Raw genomic sequence first — 18,927 nt, 5'->3', positions numbered from 1 at the left:
ACGCCCAAATTGATGGAAAATTGCATTTATGATTTACAATTTAATTGTAAAAATGTAAAATGACTAAATATTGCTATTTTCACGATTTTTATCAAATTTGGAGTCCCGTTGTAATCAGTAATGTAACTGTAAGTTCTTATTGAAATCTTTTGAAACTTTGCATGCTTATTAAACTACATATAAAATACCAACATGCAAAAATGAACGGTGATTCAATATTTGATATTGAATGCGCACGCAACGTCCGCCGCTCAAAATTTGCACGTGCGAAAGTAGAAAGGTGATAAATTTGCTCATTTGTGATTTCTATTAGATTCTGTTTTCCCACGACAGTTACATTTGTATCACGTCGTGACCCCCACGGTCGTTTCACTATAGAGTTTCTACGATAGAGTTACTACGATACAGGGGGAGCCGCGCACTCGTGCGCGGCGGGTCATACAACGTATGACAATGACAAAGTTACATATTGGCATTGTTATATACAGGGTGGGCCAAAAGTCAGTGGCCAAAAGTTATTATTATTATATTATTATTTATTTGGTATGACTTAAATTACTACCACCACTGGTTCGAGGAATTTGTCAAATCGAAAAATATTCGAGTTCATTTTTTTCAAATGAAGGTTCATTTTTGCATTTATTTGATAGTTTGGATAGCCGGATTGAGCTAAATTTTATTGAATTGTGTTTTGCCATTCGAATTACGTTTGTCCTGAAAAAATTAGAACTATAGCTTCTCAGATAACCGAGATATGAAGCATAACGAGTTTATTCATTACGTGTGATCAGGTGATTGGTTTACCTAATCACTTGAAGTTGATTGGGTGACCCCGTTAAACATTATGGGAATTGTTAAGGCTGCTCAATTAAGGTGTCGTGTCACGGTGTCACCTAATCAACCAGTCAATGTTGTTAACGAGAAACAGAAAATGCTTGATAACTTTGTCATTTCTCATCCGTTTTGCCTCATGTTTTCAGATCATATGCAACATTTAATAATCATGTTCAGAGAAAACAATATAGGTGTTTTAATATTGAATAGGCGTGGTCTAAAATATTCGAATTTTCAAATTTTGACGACGGAATCCTCGAACCAGTAAATACAGTATCATAGGTCGACCGGGATCGGAATTTTCAATAAAGGGGAATTCGTAAGCCGTGAATGGGAAAAGCGAGCGACCGATTTCATTCTCAGTATCATTTTGCATTTGCAGACGGTTATTCAAATTAATATCATTTACTTTTGTTTGGGAAAGAGAGACACTGGCAACGGTCCACTATACGGATACCCATGATTATTAAATTGATTTATATGATAATTTTGATTATATAAAAGTATAAACTGCGATAGCAACAAATAATCCTCACCACTTTCAGAACTACCACATCAGGAGAGGAGACCGAGAAGAAAAACTAGAGACAAGAGGGGGGCTTGGGTGGCCCGATATCTTGCATACGAACCCGAGAGAATAAATTAAGCGGTAACTATAATTACTAACTTAAACTATACCTTTTGATATCGAAATCTATAAATTGGAAATACTTAATTAAAGATCTATTAACCATACCACATAGCCCATATTAGTTTACGTTTAAGACCATTACAAATCCCTAAATATGGTAGGTTTCAATAATTCTTGATTTTGAAATTGTAACAAGAATTGTAAAACTATATTTTTAGGAGGTAACGGAAAGTCACCTTTACTTGGCTAATTGGACACCATTGACCATTATGCTGATAGGATGATTCAAAAAGGACTGCATCGCGATACCGGACATTATTGAAAAATAGTACATTAAAAACGCAGCCACATTTCAAGGACTCAAATTAACTTAAATATGCATATTTTGGATGAATATAATATATATATATCAGGTTTAAAAAAATATGGGTTCATAATGTTATCAGGCATGCCTGGCTGCGAGTTCTTTTTAATGTTTTTGAAAATATGATTTATCAACATTTGTTATTACTTTTAGCTTCATTATAACCGTAAAAATGTATAATATTGTTTCGACTATCGATCACAATTCCGGTGCTGGCGATCGCTGATCACTCCATAGAATTGGTGACCATGCTCCAACATTTGAATTCACTGACATCGAATTTGAGGTTGGTCCAAAAAGTGAAAAACATGTCCAGTACTACTACTACGACTTCAGTAATGCCAACCTTAATAAATTCCTAACCCTACTGAACACTGACCTCTCAAAGCTCCACACTTCTCATGAATTCTCAGATTTTACTAAATTATTTGATCATGTACTTGATGCAACATGCAAACTTGTAAGGCCAAAAACTACTAAACGGAATCCTATCAATAACCCCAGCTGGATAACAGATAGTATTTCAGCAGCCGTTGAAAAAAAGAACATGAATTAAAACTGGATTACATCTAAAACTAAGGCAAACCCTGATGGAGACCATGTTCTCGAAAAAACCTTCAAGGTATACCGAAGGATCCTCAAATCTGTAATTAACTCTGCAAAAAATACTTACTCTTATTGCAACCAAATCATAGAAAATAAGCACGACCGTAAGAAGACATGGCAGATCATTAATGAACTTAGAGGGAAGTGTAAAAAGTCTATAAAACTCTCATTTATAATCGACAACAGAAAAATAACAGATAGAAGGGTTATTGCAAACGAGTTCAACAAATACTTTAACTCCATTGCCTCCACTCTAAATGAATCAATAGCTGACCTGCCTATACAGGCTTCTGAATTTTCAACATTTGAAGACTACCTTCTGCCATCCAACAATAACTCTATATTCCTAACTGACTGTTCACATACTGAGCTCATGGAAATAATTTCCAAGTTGGAAAATGGCAAATCTAGTGATATCCCAATCCGTATAATCAAAAAGTCAGCTCATTTAATCTGCCCTGTTTTAGCCCAACATTTCAACAAACTCATGATGAGCGGGCTATTTCTCGATGTTTTGAAAGTTGGGAAAGTTACTCCCATATTTAAGAAAGGAAACCAAGAGGATGTAGGAAACTACAGACCTGTCTCTACACTGCCTATATTTGGTAAGATATTTGAAAAAGTGATATACAGCCGTATCTACAGTTTCGCTCTGTCGCAAAATATCCTTGATGAAAACCAATTTGGCTTCCGCAAGTCCCATTCTACTAGCCATGCTGTTAACTACTCTGTTAGGATTATTGAAGAGAGCATAAAAAACGAAATCATGTTCTAGGAATATTTATAGATTTGAGTAAAGCATTTGATACAATCGACCATAGTACACTCCTAACAAAACTAGATAGGTATGGAATAAGAGGCAATGCAAACTGTCTTATTAAAAGCTACTTATCAAATAGAACACAGTACACAGAAGTCCTTAATGAAAAATCCGAAAACGTTATCATTAAATATGGAGTTCCACAAGGCTCTGTTTTGGGACCGCTCCTTTTTCTTCTATACATAAATGATATTGCCAATTCCTCGGATTTAGGAACCTTCATACTATTACTATTTGCTGACGACACCAACATTTTTATTGATGGCAAAACTTTAGAAGAAGCTTATGAGAAAGGCAACAAATTGCTAAGCTGTATAAAAAGTATATGATCCTTAACAAACTTTACATCAACATGTCAAAGTGCTGTTATATGCATTTCAAACCAAAGGCTAGTAAACCAGTAAAATTGCCGGATTCGCTTCAACTCCATATCGATGGCTATTTGCTCTACTAACGTACCAGAGCCCTCTCGCTTGCAGTGAAACAAGCGCGTCACGCAGCTTACGCGTATACAAAATTCAAATGGCTATGTGAAGTCAATCAATATAATGCATCGATTTCATTGGACGAGAGCAACTGTATCATGAGGTTAATTGCTTTTGGTGAAGTTTGACTACAAATGGCAACATTAGACCAAAAACTTGGTTTCAGCCCCCCTGTGCTGTGTGCATGACGTAGGGTTACCTGGCTCGCAAATCTCTGTGCGGCGCTTTTTCACTTTTCAAGCTTCCTTGTTCCTGAACAGTGAGCGGAGCGAGCAATAGACTAGCAACTGCAAGCTAGGTAACCGGGTAGGTGAAACTGTATAGTACTAGTAGGGGTCCGTACAGTTGGAACTTGGCACGGAGCTGAGGTCGAAGTAAGGACCCTTGCAGACGGATTATAGTTTTTTTACGTTTTATATCGGATGCTATCGCAGCTTCTTCTTCCAGTTCTAATTCATAACAATAAGCCTCACTGCGCACTGCATGGAGTGTGCAGAGGATGAGGTGATAACACACATACAGAGGCATTATTCACAAAATTTTGGGAGGGAATGGGTACGTTAAATTTGAACTACAAACTCGAACAAAAAGTCTTACAAATAGTATAAATAACAATTGATTTTATTGATATTGAATTATTTAAAACAAAATGCGAAAAACCCGCAAAATCTTGTTCCAACAACAAGCCAACACTGGTTCTAGACTTACAACCTCACATTTTTTGAAATATCCCAAATATAAACGCTAAATTTTCCAATGCTTGAATTAATATTAGCTATCATGACTTACTAAGCGATTGTGATAAATATCCGTATTCATCGATGTCAAATATATCGATTTAAACTGTAGCAGTAATAGTATTCTTTACTCAGTTCAGCCGTTTTAATACTCAATACATTTAGCTGGATCGCACAAACATATTACGTCGGCACAAAGGATTAGAGGAGGAGGGGAGATTGGAAACGGAAAAAATGCTGGCGCTGAAATATTATTAGGGTCAACTCCGTCGGGGGCTGACATAATAATATGTCAACAGTTTCTTAATTTGTAATTGTTGATACGATAATTTGAGCGATCATCGAAATCAAACGTAAACCATCTTCTTAGTTCCGCTACTGTTTTACTTTCATTTATTTTCGTCAATCTCAAATTTTGGTTATGAATTTTCTGGAATCCCAGATTGTTTTCAAAAATCCATTTCAAATCCAACAAGAATTGCGCCCGTTGTTTCGTTTTGGCGGACGCTAGATTTCCATTTCACATTTACTATAAATTTAAGTATAAGCTCCAATCAGCTCACTTCAATCTTCAAGATAATAATATTGATAAATTATGCATCAAATACGGGAAACACTTGAAATTCAGTTCAATTACCGTAGAACTTAACTTGTATCTGTAATTCAAGAAATTATCAGCAAATGTAAACTATACTCGTGTACACATCAATACACTACGCGTGCCACGTACAAATTGGGCGTATTACCTAATAGTAATATTATACATTACATGCATCATATACATTAAAACACAGTCGCGCCGCGCATTCATAGATCACAGGCGCAGGCTACTATACATCACATCTCCGCAAGCAATCCTCGCGCGCGCCCAACTTTTTGTTGCATGGTAACGAACGGAAGGAAGGACACACGACATATTTAAACCCACCTATCTCGTTCTCCAAAATCCACGTTTTTCTGCAAAAACCTCCATTCGTAACCTTTCACTATTGCCTTTTTTCAAAAGGGTGAAAAGGAAAAAATTAAATAATAATGATAAAGTTAATAGCCTCGATTATAAACCATCGCTGAAGCGCTGCTATACCTCAGCCTGGAAAAGATGGCCACTAAAAGCTAGAAATTCAAAGGCAAGTTTTTCACATCCGTGGTACAGTGCTAAGCGCTAGGGGTACAGTGCTAGGCACTAGCTGTACTAGTTATTCACTGTGTAACATCAATCCAAACATTTTTTAAAATTTCAGGACTAGTCCAAACAATAACAAAATGAAAAATTACTCATTTTACACTCCCAAACATCACTCTCAAACAGGAGTGTTCATGTACTGGTTGATGAGGGACTGTTTGACGTGGAACAGGTCTCTACTACTCTCCATACTGCAGTCTTTAACTTCACTGCTTACACTCTTGCTGTCAGTCATACTTCCGTTTAGATTATTCCTGGGAAGGTATGTTATCACTTGAGCCGTAGTAAACACATATTACATTACTTTGTTGTTTATATTGTTAGATCAGTTAACTTATTCGTTGAGTGAAACATGTTTGTGGCATTTAAAAATTTGGCACAGCATAGCATAGAGATATGAGCATCGAAAGCATTCGGGGTAATTTTAAAATATGCATAAAAAGTAGAATTTAGGAATTGTCTTGAACCCTTCTAGTAGTATAGAAGCATGAAGGCACGGAGATATCGTGAAATTCTCATAACGCGAAACCAGATTTTTCCCCACTTTCCACAACAGAAGTTTGCGCAGAAGTGGAATCGACAGTGCTATCAGTACTGCTTCATGGGACTAAGCTGCTTGTCATTCCCCATACAAACATACCAAACTTTCATTTCTTGACAGCATCTCGAATCTTTGAAACTTGATGCACCTTCATTGAAGTTATTACAACGTTCGACAAGTTCAAATCAAGCATCTGCATATTATCGATATACAGAGACATTGTGACTATCAATGAGCGCCATTCCACAGCACCGTTTTCGGCAAGGCTTGTTCAACGAAAACTCAGAATAGTTGCATACACGTTACACGTGCCAGTTTTACGAACAGTCGGCAAAATGTTACATAGGTAACATAATAAGTGATCTAAATGAATGTGGCCAAATCTAAAAGTTAGCAGCCATCTAAATTCTAAAAGTTATATTTGTTGCGGAATACAGCAGATTTGGCATTTTCTAGTTAATGATCACCGACACCAGAATGGCAACATATAGCGAATTAGCGAACATGTAGCAAGGGTTTTTCCAAAAAACGATTCTGAACTTTCATATTCTGAAGCATATTCTGATCTTTCTTAGCATTGTGTAGATAAAAGGTTTGAGCTGACAGCAGTAACCTACGTGTCACGTGATAGATTTGTTTGAACCTCTCATAGTGCTATGGAGTGTAGTGTTGTCCTGAAGAATGTGAGATTTAACAGAATATGGACCAAATTTTAATCGGAAAACATATCGGTGATTACAGCTTGATCAAAAACAGGTGCCATAGCTAAGACTATACAAATGTTTCAGAATTTCGGAACGTACAGTCCAATCAAATGAGTAAAGTACAGGTGCAAAATCTCATTAGTAATTTCAGCTTTAACAGCCACCTGGACAACAAGATATAATTGTATACCACTTGCAGCACCGAAAAGATTACCCACGAATTTCAATCCCCAACCCCACGTTATTAAGAATAACTTTTCCAGGGACCGTTTTCATTTTATTATGCGTGTCCTCTTTCTTATCCTGTTACTGTCGACTTTTCTATGTCGGAATCGCGTAATCAAAGGCAAGAAGATGGACGTAGATTTTGCGGAGAAAATAGTACGTTCATATCTGTGTACTGGAAACAGAGAATGGTGGAAGAATATTCCAGATGATATGCTTAGATACATGATGCATGTATCGGTTATTATGGCATGTAATGGTAACATTACATATACAAATGTCTTGAGCAACCTACCTGTCCTACTCAAAGAAGCAGAGAAAGCAGTTAAGCTGAAATCACTGAAGAAAAGAACGGAGGTTTCTGATTGCCTCTGGAATGGAATAAAGAAGTGGCATTTTGTCCCTTTCTTTTGTCCTTTATCGTCAGAGAAGTTTATGCAAAATTACGACAGATCTGTCAATGATCTCGTCAATGATTTCCTCTGCAGCGGCCAATTCAGAGGTTCGTGGAACTGGATCGGATGCAAAATGGGAAGATTAATACTGGAGAAAATGGATGTGATACGAGAAGTAGTACATCCCTATCTGTGTGAGAGTAGTCGTCAAAGAAGGCAATACGACGTGGTGTCACTGATGGCAGTTTTTAAAGAGACAGCATGTTTGGAATCGTCTGCTTTTAATTTTGATTTTGTTGCCATTAAAGGAGGCAACAACATTCACTTTATGACGTACGGATTTTGGTGTTGCATAATGAAATTTGTGGAAATGTAGCCATACAAAATACATTATGAGTCATGATACGGTCACCTACTTATATGGAAATGTAGTGACAAAAGTTTCTTCTTAAAATTTCTGTACTTTGTTAAAGTAAAGTATTTATCTAATTACGAACGTGTTTTATTTTGTGGATGAAAATTAAAAACTAGTGCTGGTATAATAATGTTAGAAAAAAGGTGGATTTATTTCCGGGATAAACTGTCGCGCTCATGATTAGGCTCACTTTTCTCACTTCTACAAAACACTAACACACACTTTCCCAGTGCAATATACCTAAAGACCTAAATCAGGTTTCCCGCGATTTTGATTGTTGAATTGGTTCATGTAAATCAGCATGCACAATCTTTCAAGTAAACGGGAATAGAGAAGGAGAGTGGAACCCAACATGCAATCTAACACACGCACTCACAGGTCGCCCCCTCACGGCACACTAGACCGACTTTTAGAGACAGGTGTTAGATATTCAGACAGCGTGAGCTCGCTCAGACTCTCGCGCGACACGTCTTCTGATGACGTCACGTGAGTGGATCGTGACATCACGTCATTATCATACGTCGCGTGACGAATCACGCCGATACTCTCAGAGGCCGTTGTGAATTTTAGCAATGAGTCAGAACGCAGAGTTGTATCAATATCGGACAGTGTTCCTACATTGCTTAGTGATTTTGAGCGAGGCATTTCTGGTATGAAGGTCTGAGATGAGAGACAGCTGAACAAATGATCGTCACTCTTTGAAAGTCTTGTTTTGTCCGATTTACGGAGTTTTTTAGGTGTGGAAGTGAGCGAGTTTGATGGACTGTCTGATTTGGAGAAGAGATTTCGCATTCGACCGAAATAGTAGTTGAACCTGCGATCATTTCTCTTATTCTTCTTATATACATCTTTTTACAACAAGAGCGAGAAATCACACGTTTTGGGAAAATGGACGTTTTTACTAAAGATGTTTTTGACTTTAAGAGTTTCAAATCCCACACCATTTTTGACGAACAAAACCTTTTACTGTCGATGATGACGCTACATTTTTTCGAAAAAATCGAACGAGAAATCCAACATTGTAGGGGGGGGGGGGGTGTCATGTCCGTCTATGTCCGCCTATGTCCTGTCCTTTTTGGATTCTATGAGACAACGGACGTGTTTTTTGGGACATTGGCGGACACGGACGGACATTGGCGGACTCGGACGGACATTGGCGGACTCGGACGGACATTGGCGGACTCGGACGGACATTGGCGGACCCGGACGGACATTGGCGGACTTGGATGGACATTGGTGGACATTAGCGGACATTGGTGGACATTAGCGGACAAACATTTTGAGGACTGAAGAGTACTGAAGAGGATGGCTGAGAAGGATGGCTGAGGAGGATGGCTGAGGAGGATGGCTGAGGAGGATGGCTGAGGAGGATGACTGAGGAGGATGACTGAGAGGGAGGAGGAGGAGGACTCAGGAGGAGGACTCAGAAGGAGGAGGAGGAGGACCCAGAAGGAGGACCTAGGAGGAGGAGGAGGAGAACTGAGGAGGATGACTGAGGAGGAAGAGGACTCAGGAGGAGGACTGAGGAGGACTGAGAAGGAGGAGGACTGAGGAGGATGGCTGAGGAGGATGGCTGAGGAGGATGACTGAGAGGGAGGAGGAGGAGGAAGAGGAGGAAGAGGACTGAGGAGGAGGAGGAGAAGGACTGAGGAGGAGAAGGAGGACCCAGGAGGAGGAGGACCCAGGAGGAGGAGGACCCAGGAGGAGGACCCAGGAAAAGGCCCCAGGAAGAGGAGGAGGACTGGGGAGGAGGAGAACTGTTGAGGACTGATGAGGAGGACTGAGGACGAGGAGGAAGAGTAGGAGGAAGACTGAGGAGGGGAGGAGGAAGAGGACTGGGGAGGATCAGGAAGACCCAGGAGGATCCAGGAGGAGGAGGAGGAGGAGGAGGAGGACTGAGGAGGAGGACTGACGATGACTGAGAAGGAGGAGGACTGAGGAGTACTGAGGAGGATGGCTGAGGAGGATGGCTGGGGAGGATGGCTGAGGAGGATGACTGAGGAGGATGACTGAGAGGGAGGAGGAGGAGGACTCAGGAGGAGGACTCTAAAGGAAGAGGAGGAGGACTCAGGAGGAGGACTTAGGAGAAATGAGAAGGAGGACTGAGGAGAACTGAGGAGGAGGAGGAGGAGGAGGAGGACTGAATAGGAGGAGGAGAAGGAGGGGGACTGGGAGAGGACTGGGGAGGAGGAGGACTGATGAGAAGGATGAGGAGGAGGACCCAGGAGGAGGAGGACTGAGGACCGAGGAGGAAGAGGAGGAGGATGAAGAGGAGGAGGAGGACCAGGAGGAGGAGGACTGAGGAGGAGGACTGAGGAGGACTGAGGAGGATGGCTGAGGAGGATGACTGAGAGGGAAGAGGAGGAGGACTGAGGAGGACTGAGAAGGAGGAGGAGGAGGAGGACTAAATAGGAGGAGGAGGAGGGGGACTGGGGGAGGACTGAGGAGGAGGATGGAGGACTGAGGAGAAGGATGAGGAGGAGGACTGAGGAGGACTGAGGACTGAGGAGGAAGAGGAGGAGGATGAAGAGGAGGAGGAGGACCCAGGAGGAGGACCCAGGAGGAGGACTCAGGAGGAGGAGGAGGACTGGGGAGGAGGAGGACTGTTGAGGACTGATGAGGAGGACTGAGGACGAGGAGGAGGAGTAGGAGGAGGACTGAGGAGGGGAGGAGGAAGAGGACTGAGGAAGATCAGGAAGACCCAGGGGGAGGAGGAGGAACGGACAAAAACATGATCCCCCTATAACAGCAAAAATTGAACATTTTATTTAGCAATTTAGGTGTCCATTAATGTCCGCCTATGTCCGCCTATGTCCGCCTTTGTCCGTCTATGTCCGCCTATGTCCGCCTATGTCCGTCTATGTCCGCCTATGTCCGCCTATGTCCTGTCCTTTTTGGATTCTATGAGACAAGCGGACATAGACGGACGTGACACCCCCCCCCCCCATTGTAGTACTTTCTATTATAGTCTATACCTGGATAAAAATTAGAAAAAATAATTTAATATCTCACGAAAAATAGTAAATTTTTGATAACTTACTCGTTGAGAATCTTCCCGTGCAAGTTTGAAAGATCAAGTCTGGAAAGTTCTCTGTTAAACTCGTCAGTAGAAGCGATGTGAGTGTTCTGAGTGGGGGGAGGCGTTGTGAGGTGGCTGGGTGTCTCCGAGGGGGCCGGAGAGAAGTAGAGATGTCCCTCACGCAGACCAGGTCGAGCTACCTCTACAGGGGGATTAGGTCATTAGTTGAGTGGTTAATTGGGTTTTTAATTAGGGGCTGTAACTGTAAGACTGGAAAATAGGCGGTAAAGTGAGACAAGTTTGTCAGGATACACGACATGACTTAACCAATGATTTGTTCACACCGCTGTCACGTGTCAAGACAAATTTGTAGCACAGAGGCGATTCAACAGGGACCATCCCCACAAATGGGTGTGTTATCAGTGCGCCATGTTAAATAATGTGGATGTAGGACTGATGGGAGCTTTCCAAAGTGTGCTATATCTTGAATGCAATTGTTCGATCTTAAAGTCTATACCACAGCCGCGAAAAGCTGGCCTCTCAGTTTTAGCGACTATCTTTTCGCGACCGAGCTATAATTGAATGGTTTACTTTGCTGCTAGTTTTGACGATATCATATCCTTCGGCTGCATTTGTCCACAAAGTAAGTATTTATATACAAGTGATTATATACACATACGCTTAAAATTAAACTTAAAAGTTAACTTGTAATTGTAATAAGAGTCAAGTTTTATTTGGAACAATGAAGAGTTAGCTATCAACCAATACAAGTGATTTGTAAGGTATGGAAAAAGACTCATTGTAAAGATATAAATGATTAGTGATATAGTCGAATAGTGAATTATCCAGAGAAGATTTACATGCTTCTAATGGCAGAAGAAGTTTATGAGAAAGAAAATGAAGTGATTTAGCCATCTCCAGCTTGTAGCTGCTGAGAAGCCGAACGTGCAAAACTGCAAAGTAGAATTCATTTTTTCGAACTCAAAATTACTCTTTTTCATGAGAAAACATGCAGTTTTCTAGTTCTACTGATTGAAGAGTACCAGTTTCACTCAAAATGTGGTGAATGTTGTCAAGCTCGGTAATGACATCATCTATGCAAATTGAGGTACTGAGATCCTGATCCATAGACTTGATGTGATCTGATAAGATGTTAGTAGAATCCAACAAAACATGTACACGCCTGAGTCAAAAGTAACAGAAACGATATGCAACTTGCAAGAGACACAGCAGTTGTGCTCCAAGGTTTGGGTACATCACATGCCTGCTTCACATCACAGAAGAAAGAACAGACAAACCCACGTACACAGTACACACCACGTACACACATCACGTGACCAGTGACCACGCACCTGTTATAGTGATGGGGGACTCGGGGGTTCTTGTTTCGTGTCTGTTGTCATGTCGATGGTTGTTTTCTCGTTTGATGGAGGCCAGGTTGGGGGTGGCGAGGAGGTTGCTTTCGAACAGCTGGGTTCGTTCTTCTCTGAATCGCTTGTGCTGTGTGATAGATCATTGTCAAATGCGATGAAAAGTATTTTTAATCCTTAATCCAGATATTATGAAAATCTAAACATTTGACGTCAGCAATCACGATGGTAGCAGAGTGCTTTTCAAAAGCTTCTGAAACAAATCTGTATAATACATGTCCAGAGCCCCTCCAACAGTTAAACACCAGAAGGTTGATCACAACAGTAGTGTTACCACATATTCTAGAAATGTGCCGCAATTGTAACCAATGGGTCCCTTGTGATAGAGTTTGAAATTTAATGGGATCGTGATCAATCACTAGCCAATCATCGGTCCGTAATCTGTACACGTGATATATGCAGGCCAATTAATGCACTGAGCGCCACTCAGCCACTGTGGCATTTTAAACAAGGTTTTTGGGTAAGGTCATTAGGTAATTAGTCTTCGGTTAATGGTAAGGTTAAGGTTAAAGTGTGGATGTAATTGGCCACACAAGTAGGAAGTAAAATAAGGACCCGAGCACAGACTAAAATAGATCACAATAAGAGCACAGCTCAAAATAGAACAAAATCTGATTGGCAGTCACGCTGCACGTGACTGCCCGCACGTGACTGGCGCGCGTCCAATGGACGTTATGAAGGATATCTGTTTTGGTTATAGCAGGAGAGATCACGTTTAGAGTGCGTCTGTCTGATTAGCCCACGTCACTGCACACGTGACTGTGCAGAGCCAATAGGGTGCTATGTAACTTGTGTAAGGTGTGTACGCTAGGTGCGTGTAAGGGACATCTAATTTATTATTAAACACAGCTGGCCGGCAGAGAATTGAAAATATAAGGACTTTTTATGGATGAAAATCGAAGCGAAAACCTTGTAACCCTATGTTTTCGAGTACGCTGAACAAGATTAAACGGGTTATAATTATCATACTCAAGGGCAAATTGCTTTAAAATGTACTTGAATGTCATAGATGCAATTATACCGGCTTATCGAGTGGCACCAGTCTCTCTCGCCACTAGTTCTCAGCTTATTATCGGGCTCGTGAAGGAAAAATCTCTAGCTCAGAAGACGAAAACCATTTTCTCAACATTTGCTAACATTAACGAATACGTATATTAACCAGTGTCCAGTATCAAGGATTGTATCGGGACTTCTATAAGAGTATAAGCGGTATTTCTAGTCCGCAGTTTTACTCATAGCGGTTTTATGATGAACTAATTATTATCATATGACTGTGTTAGGGCTACTTACAAGTTGGTTGACACTCCTGTTAGCGCACATCACTGCAAAGTGCAAACGTGACTGTGCAGAGCCTGAAGTGCGACAGAGAATTTTCAAGGCCGACACTGTCGCACTTCAGTACGCTATACCCAATACCTGGACTGTATAATATTCAATTTAAAATCATTGACCCGAAGCCGAAGGAATTATGATCAGTGGATCACTTCGAAATACATGACGTGAACCGACGAATCGGGTCCACAAGATCACTTCGAAATAAGTAAAGTGAAAAGACCCGACGAATCAGGTCCACAAGAAGGGCACTCATACACTCTAGTGCGAAAGAGGATCTGACCTGAACATGGAAATAAGACAGGATATTGTCATGTCGCACTAGAGTACGCTCTTTTGTTACACGCGCTTTTGTTATACGTTTGATTTTACACGCTGATCGATATTCAACACTAACCTCGACACGTGTCACCTCCTAATGGAACTCATACCAACCATGAAGATCCCTCCGAGGTTTTCTCGCGGAAAACCTCCCAACTACTCTCTAAAGGATCCCTTTCTACCTCTGGAAACTCTACACCTACAAGCGCAGGCTGCAGCTACTTTTCCCCAAGTTAAGTACTGTAAAATTTATATGCACTACCGTCGTGGTGCCGATGAATGACAATTGTCTATTTCCTATTCTCGTTCGGCATCCTACCATTCCAGTGCTCAACAAGAAGATGACTACAAGTCAAGGAAGCAAGCAGGACTAGAGGAACAACTACAACACTGCAGTACTCGCAATGAACACCGACCCCCATACAGTTATTACCCACACACACCGGAAGTGACTCAGGTTATTCCTTATATGGAGTCACGTACATTAGTGTCTATTTTTAGATTAACTGTCTGCAGTCTATTAGTAACTGATCTATTATTGAGATTGAGAGTTTTGATAGTCTATTTTATGAAATATATTGAATTATTAAACTCTAGCCCTTATAACAATGTGTATCATAATACTAGGACAATCACCACACCGGGTTCGAACAGGCAACCTCTCACTCCTGACACGCACAATACTTACATCTTTTTGTCAATTCTCTGCCAGAACCTATACTCTGTGTCCCATTTCTTGTGTCCCACCCTGAGTCAAAACAGCACAACTGCAGAGGTATGCAAAAAGCAGCGGTCTGAGCGGACTGAAGCCGCAGTCTCTCCACCCGGCTGGCCCGCGGTGTCAGTCCCGCCACTAGCCCGGGTAGATATTGTAAAATTTACTACACCTTATACCAACACTCCCTGTGCTACTTCCGGGAGTGTGAGCTGCAAACTCAGTACACGACATGTACAATGTAACCAAAGTACATTGCTGAACTATACACGACATGTATTAAAAAGAGAAATACATGATACATTACACAGCGGTGATAACTGCCCCAATGACACATCTGATGGACAGGATAGCGACACAGGGAATAATTCATCACAAACCTCTTCAAAGTCATCTGAAACCAAGTCAAGAAGAGTTCAGATCAAGAGCAGAGGAGCTCTTTTCAACGGATCACGGAATGGCTCACTGAGCTCAGGTAAAGATGACGATGAAGATGACGATGATAAGAATAACAGCAAAGTACCACGGCTGCTTCACCAGTGTGAAGCTACTGCGCTGAAAGAATCCGAAATGACTGAACATGATAATCATCAACCCGATGACACCTACAGTAACCATGAAGTCTCCGCTCAAGGCCATCTACGGAAGTCTAAGACTGCCGTGGCCAACTCCACGCAGATAAACCTCAACGAATCAGTTTATCCAGCGTTTGATATGTCCTTACTGAACGGGATCTCATACTCACTAGGCTCGATGTGGAAGTCTGCAAAGAATGTTTCCCTGTTCGGCCGAAACTTACATCAAGACAAAGATGGTAATACCTTCGAGAGACCGACTGAAGATGATCCAAACATATCAGAAATCAGCAATCTAAGTGGTTTATCGAATATATCGGAACTGTCCTTTGTATCTATCCAAAATACCACTTTATTAGAGGAGAATGTCCCGAGGAACGGACATACCACTGACACTGATACTAATAAAGTTGACGTTAGCCACCATGATGAGGAAGACAAAGAAAACAACAAGAACGTTACTACCTACACCGGGACAGCTTGTCCCGAGATCACTCCCATCGCGCTGAGACTCAAGGGTCGCATCAGAACTAGATCAGAAAACTCCCCACTCACTAGAACCGGCCCTTACGATGTACCACCATCACACCTCCTGAGAAAAAAAACAAAGAGCAAACTTGAAATCTCTTTCGACGTTCCCAAACCAAACCCCGGTGCTTAAGCGGAAGAGAAATCTATCAGAATCTATTGGTATTTCTCCATCCCACAGTAAGGGTGGAATAGACTGTGTGAGGGTAAGAGATCCTGGACTATACAACTGTAGTGCTGGTCTAGGGAGCTACATCCACCTTGAGCACAATTATCTCGACAAGCAAGACACTGGAAGAATCGATAGAGGGAAACTTATGGCAGAAATTTCCAAGGCCCTCTCAATACATGGTGACGACATAAGTCATCGAGAAACAGACATTTCTGTCAATATGGCCTGGTGTGAGGAAGCAATAGAAGCAGTGTCACAGAAACACTCAAACAGAAACACACTCCACCCAATTGATCAGAGAAACTGTTTACTTTACCTACTCAGTAGGTTGAATATTCACCAAACTCGTCTGCTGTCCAACAAACCAAACTTCAATGGACTAAAATTAACCATCCTCCCAGAAAGAACAGAAAAGTTTCCTATAAAGTGCCATCCTGACAGTGATGGACAGCCTATCACCCTCTTGTACTTAAGCAATGATAGTAGATGCGTCAACATCATTGCAAAAAAACTCGACCAGAAGCGCCTAAGTGTTTATGACATCGAACTGGAGAACAACTCTCTCCTAACAATCTTCCCAGACACCTACCAGCATATGAACATCAGCTTGCCTAGCGAAGGGATTCATCCAAAGGGCAAAGGAGATTTTAGTATTATCATAACACCTTGCTTTGTCAAAACAGAGAACACTCTGGATCTTGCGATTGAAAAGCAACAAACCGAAGTCCTCAATTGTTCAGTAGAACACACCGAAATTGTCCCAAATTCGTCTACCCCTGAAGAGACTGTTTCAAATTCTTCCTCTACCCCTGAGAAGACGACACCTACTGATCCTAATGAGGCAGAACAAACTAAGACTGTCTCGAATTCTTGTGTCCCTGTGGAGACGTCAGCAAATGACCCCATAGAAGTAGAGCACGCTATGACTGTCCAAAATACTTCTACCCCTGAGAAGACAACAGACACTGATCCCGCAGAAGCAGAAAAAACTAAAAGTGTCTCAAATACTTCTACCCCTGAGAAGACGACAGCAAATGACCCCGTAGAAAAGGCGACAGTTCCTGACTCCAATAAAGCAGAACAAACTAAGACCGCCTCAAATACTTCTACCCCTGAGAAGACGACAGCAATTGAGTCCGCAGAAGCAGATCACGCTATGACTGTCATAAATTCGTCTACCCCTGAGAAGGCGACAGTTACTGACTCCAATAAAGCAGAACAAACTATAAAGACTGCCTCAAATACTTCTCATCCTGAGGAGACGACAGCTCCTGCCCCACCGAGTGTGGAGACACAGAGCACCATCGACCCCTCGAAAGAGTCGGCACCGGACGCGGCATTCATTGATACCAAAACTCTTAAACTGTTTCTAAGTAAAGAAACATTGGTGCAACTTGCTGACCGAAACTCGAAATCTAAAATCATCGAGCTGGTGAAGCTGTGCCACATGAGAGTAGCGCATACTTCAGAACAAAACAGGAAGATGGTTCTTGACCACCTGTTGGATGCTTCGCAAGGAAAGGTGAAACTCCAGCCGAGTCTAATCGATAAACTTGTCAAGAGACTTAATGATGAAGCAGTCACTGCCGAACTGATGAACATGGGTCTTGAGGTGCCTCAAAGTGCTAGAATGCGTAAAAACGCCCTTGAAACCTACCTCAATAATGAATTCAGTACTCTTAACTCAAGTGACTTCAATGAAATCTGTTGCTTGGAAAAAAGTAGAATCGGAAGCCCTAAGACAAAAAAACAAAACCCAAAGGGAAAGAAAAACAAGAGCAACAAAAAGACTAGGGCAACCAAGAAAACTAACGATAATGCAGCTAACACTACCGCAGAAACGAGAAATTGTGCTAATGTCACTTCGGATAGCAATGCTATATTACATGCCACTCAGCAGAACGGAGAGGATGATAAAATCACTGAAAACACCGATGAACCGTCTGCACAAGACTCAAAGACTGCTAGGTGTTTTCCTACCACACCAGAAGAATCTGCTGAACCACATGAACTTGTCCCCAAGAAAGGCAAACCAAAAATCGGAAAAACAGAGGAAAAAAAACCAGACCCAACAAATCAAGCTACTGGAAGCCTTGGAATGAGCAATCCAGCATTTGAAAAACCCCTCAAAATACTTGAGAATAGTATTCTCAAGCTCCAAGAAACAACGAGCAATCAACAAGCTCAGCTGGAACTTTTCAAGAAAGACCAAATAGCCAAAAGCGTCGACGCAGAGTTGTCAGACCTGAAAAGCAAAGTGCTATCTCTCTTAGAGATGATAAAGATTCAGCAAAGCACCCTTGACAACCTTGTTAATCAAAGATCTACTCAAGAGCAACAAGTTGGGACTTCCAAAGCTCTACTTACAAATCCACCCAAACAAATGATGAACAGAGAAACCCAAACTACAAACCCCCATGATCACAAAATAAATGACAGAGGGACTCATACCGAAACATCATGTCAAACAGATCAACCAGCTTATAATACATCACCATCTCTGATTGAAAGCAAAGAAACCCAGACCATCCTTATGATCAGAGAAGCGCCCTCGCCAAACCAGAGATCTACCACTTGTAGGGCTACAGCTAACAATATTGAACAACAGCCGGAAAATAAAGAAATTCCTCCCAACAGAGCTGACCAAACTGAAGAAAAAACCAAAACTAGTACTCCATCACAAGCGAACAAAGTTGTATTAGCTACAGCTAACAAGATTGAACGACAGCCGGAAAACAAAGAAACTCCTCCCAGCGGAGCTGACCAAACTGAAGAAAAACCCCAAATCAGTACTCCATCACAAGCGAACAAAGTTCTTTTACCTACACCATTCGTCGCTAAGAAAGCTCACGACCAACATGCTGGAAAAAAGACTGCCAAGCAAGACGGCTCCAA

General features: G+C 41.5%; 1 protein-coding gene across 3 annotated transcripts in view; it reads right to left on the bottom strand.

Moving 5' to 3' along the window:
* Nucleotides 1–1,733: 1,733 nt before the first annotated feature.
* Nucleotides 1,734–18,927, bottom strand: part of LOC134820796 (afadin- and alpha-actinin-binding protein B-like) — a 39,998-nt gene continuing 22,804 nt past the window's right edge. Inside the window, exons 10-13 of one of the 3 annotated variants that reach the window (XM_063831423.1) lie at nucleotides 12,312–12,459; nucleotides 10,981–11,161; nucleotides 8,317–8,754; nucleotides 5,832–5,914 (exon numbers count right to left, since the gene is read on the bottom strand). In XM_063831423.1, coding sequence (XP_063687493.1) covers nucleotides 8,328–8,754; nucleotides 10,981–11,161; nucleotides 12,312–12,459 — 756 coding nt within the window. In that variant the 3' untranslated portion in view covers nucleotides 5,832–5,914; nucleotides 8,317–8,327. Of the gene's footprint in view, nucleotides 5,915–6,818; nucleotides 6,876–8,316; nucleotides 8,755–10,980; nucleotides 11,162–12,311; nucleotides 12,460–18,927 lie in introns of all 3 variants that reach the window. The other 2 variants (XM_063831425.1, XM_063831424.1) reach the window with 2 other exon arrangements.

This window comes from Bolinopsis microptera, chromosome 9 (genome assembly GCF_026151205.1).
Source record: "Bolinopsis microptera isolate Bmic1 chromosome 9, MBARI_Bmic_1.0, whole genome shotgun sequence".
NCBI lineage: Eukaryota > Metazoa > Ctenophora > Tentaculata > Lobata > Bolinopsidae > Bolinopsis > Bolinopsis microptera.
The sequence above is the reverse complement of the archived record's forward strand: the minus strand, read 5'-3'. Positions and strand labels throughout refer to the sequence as shown.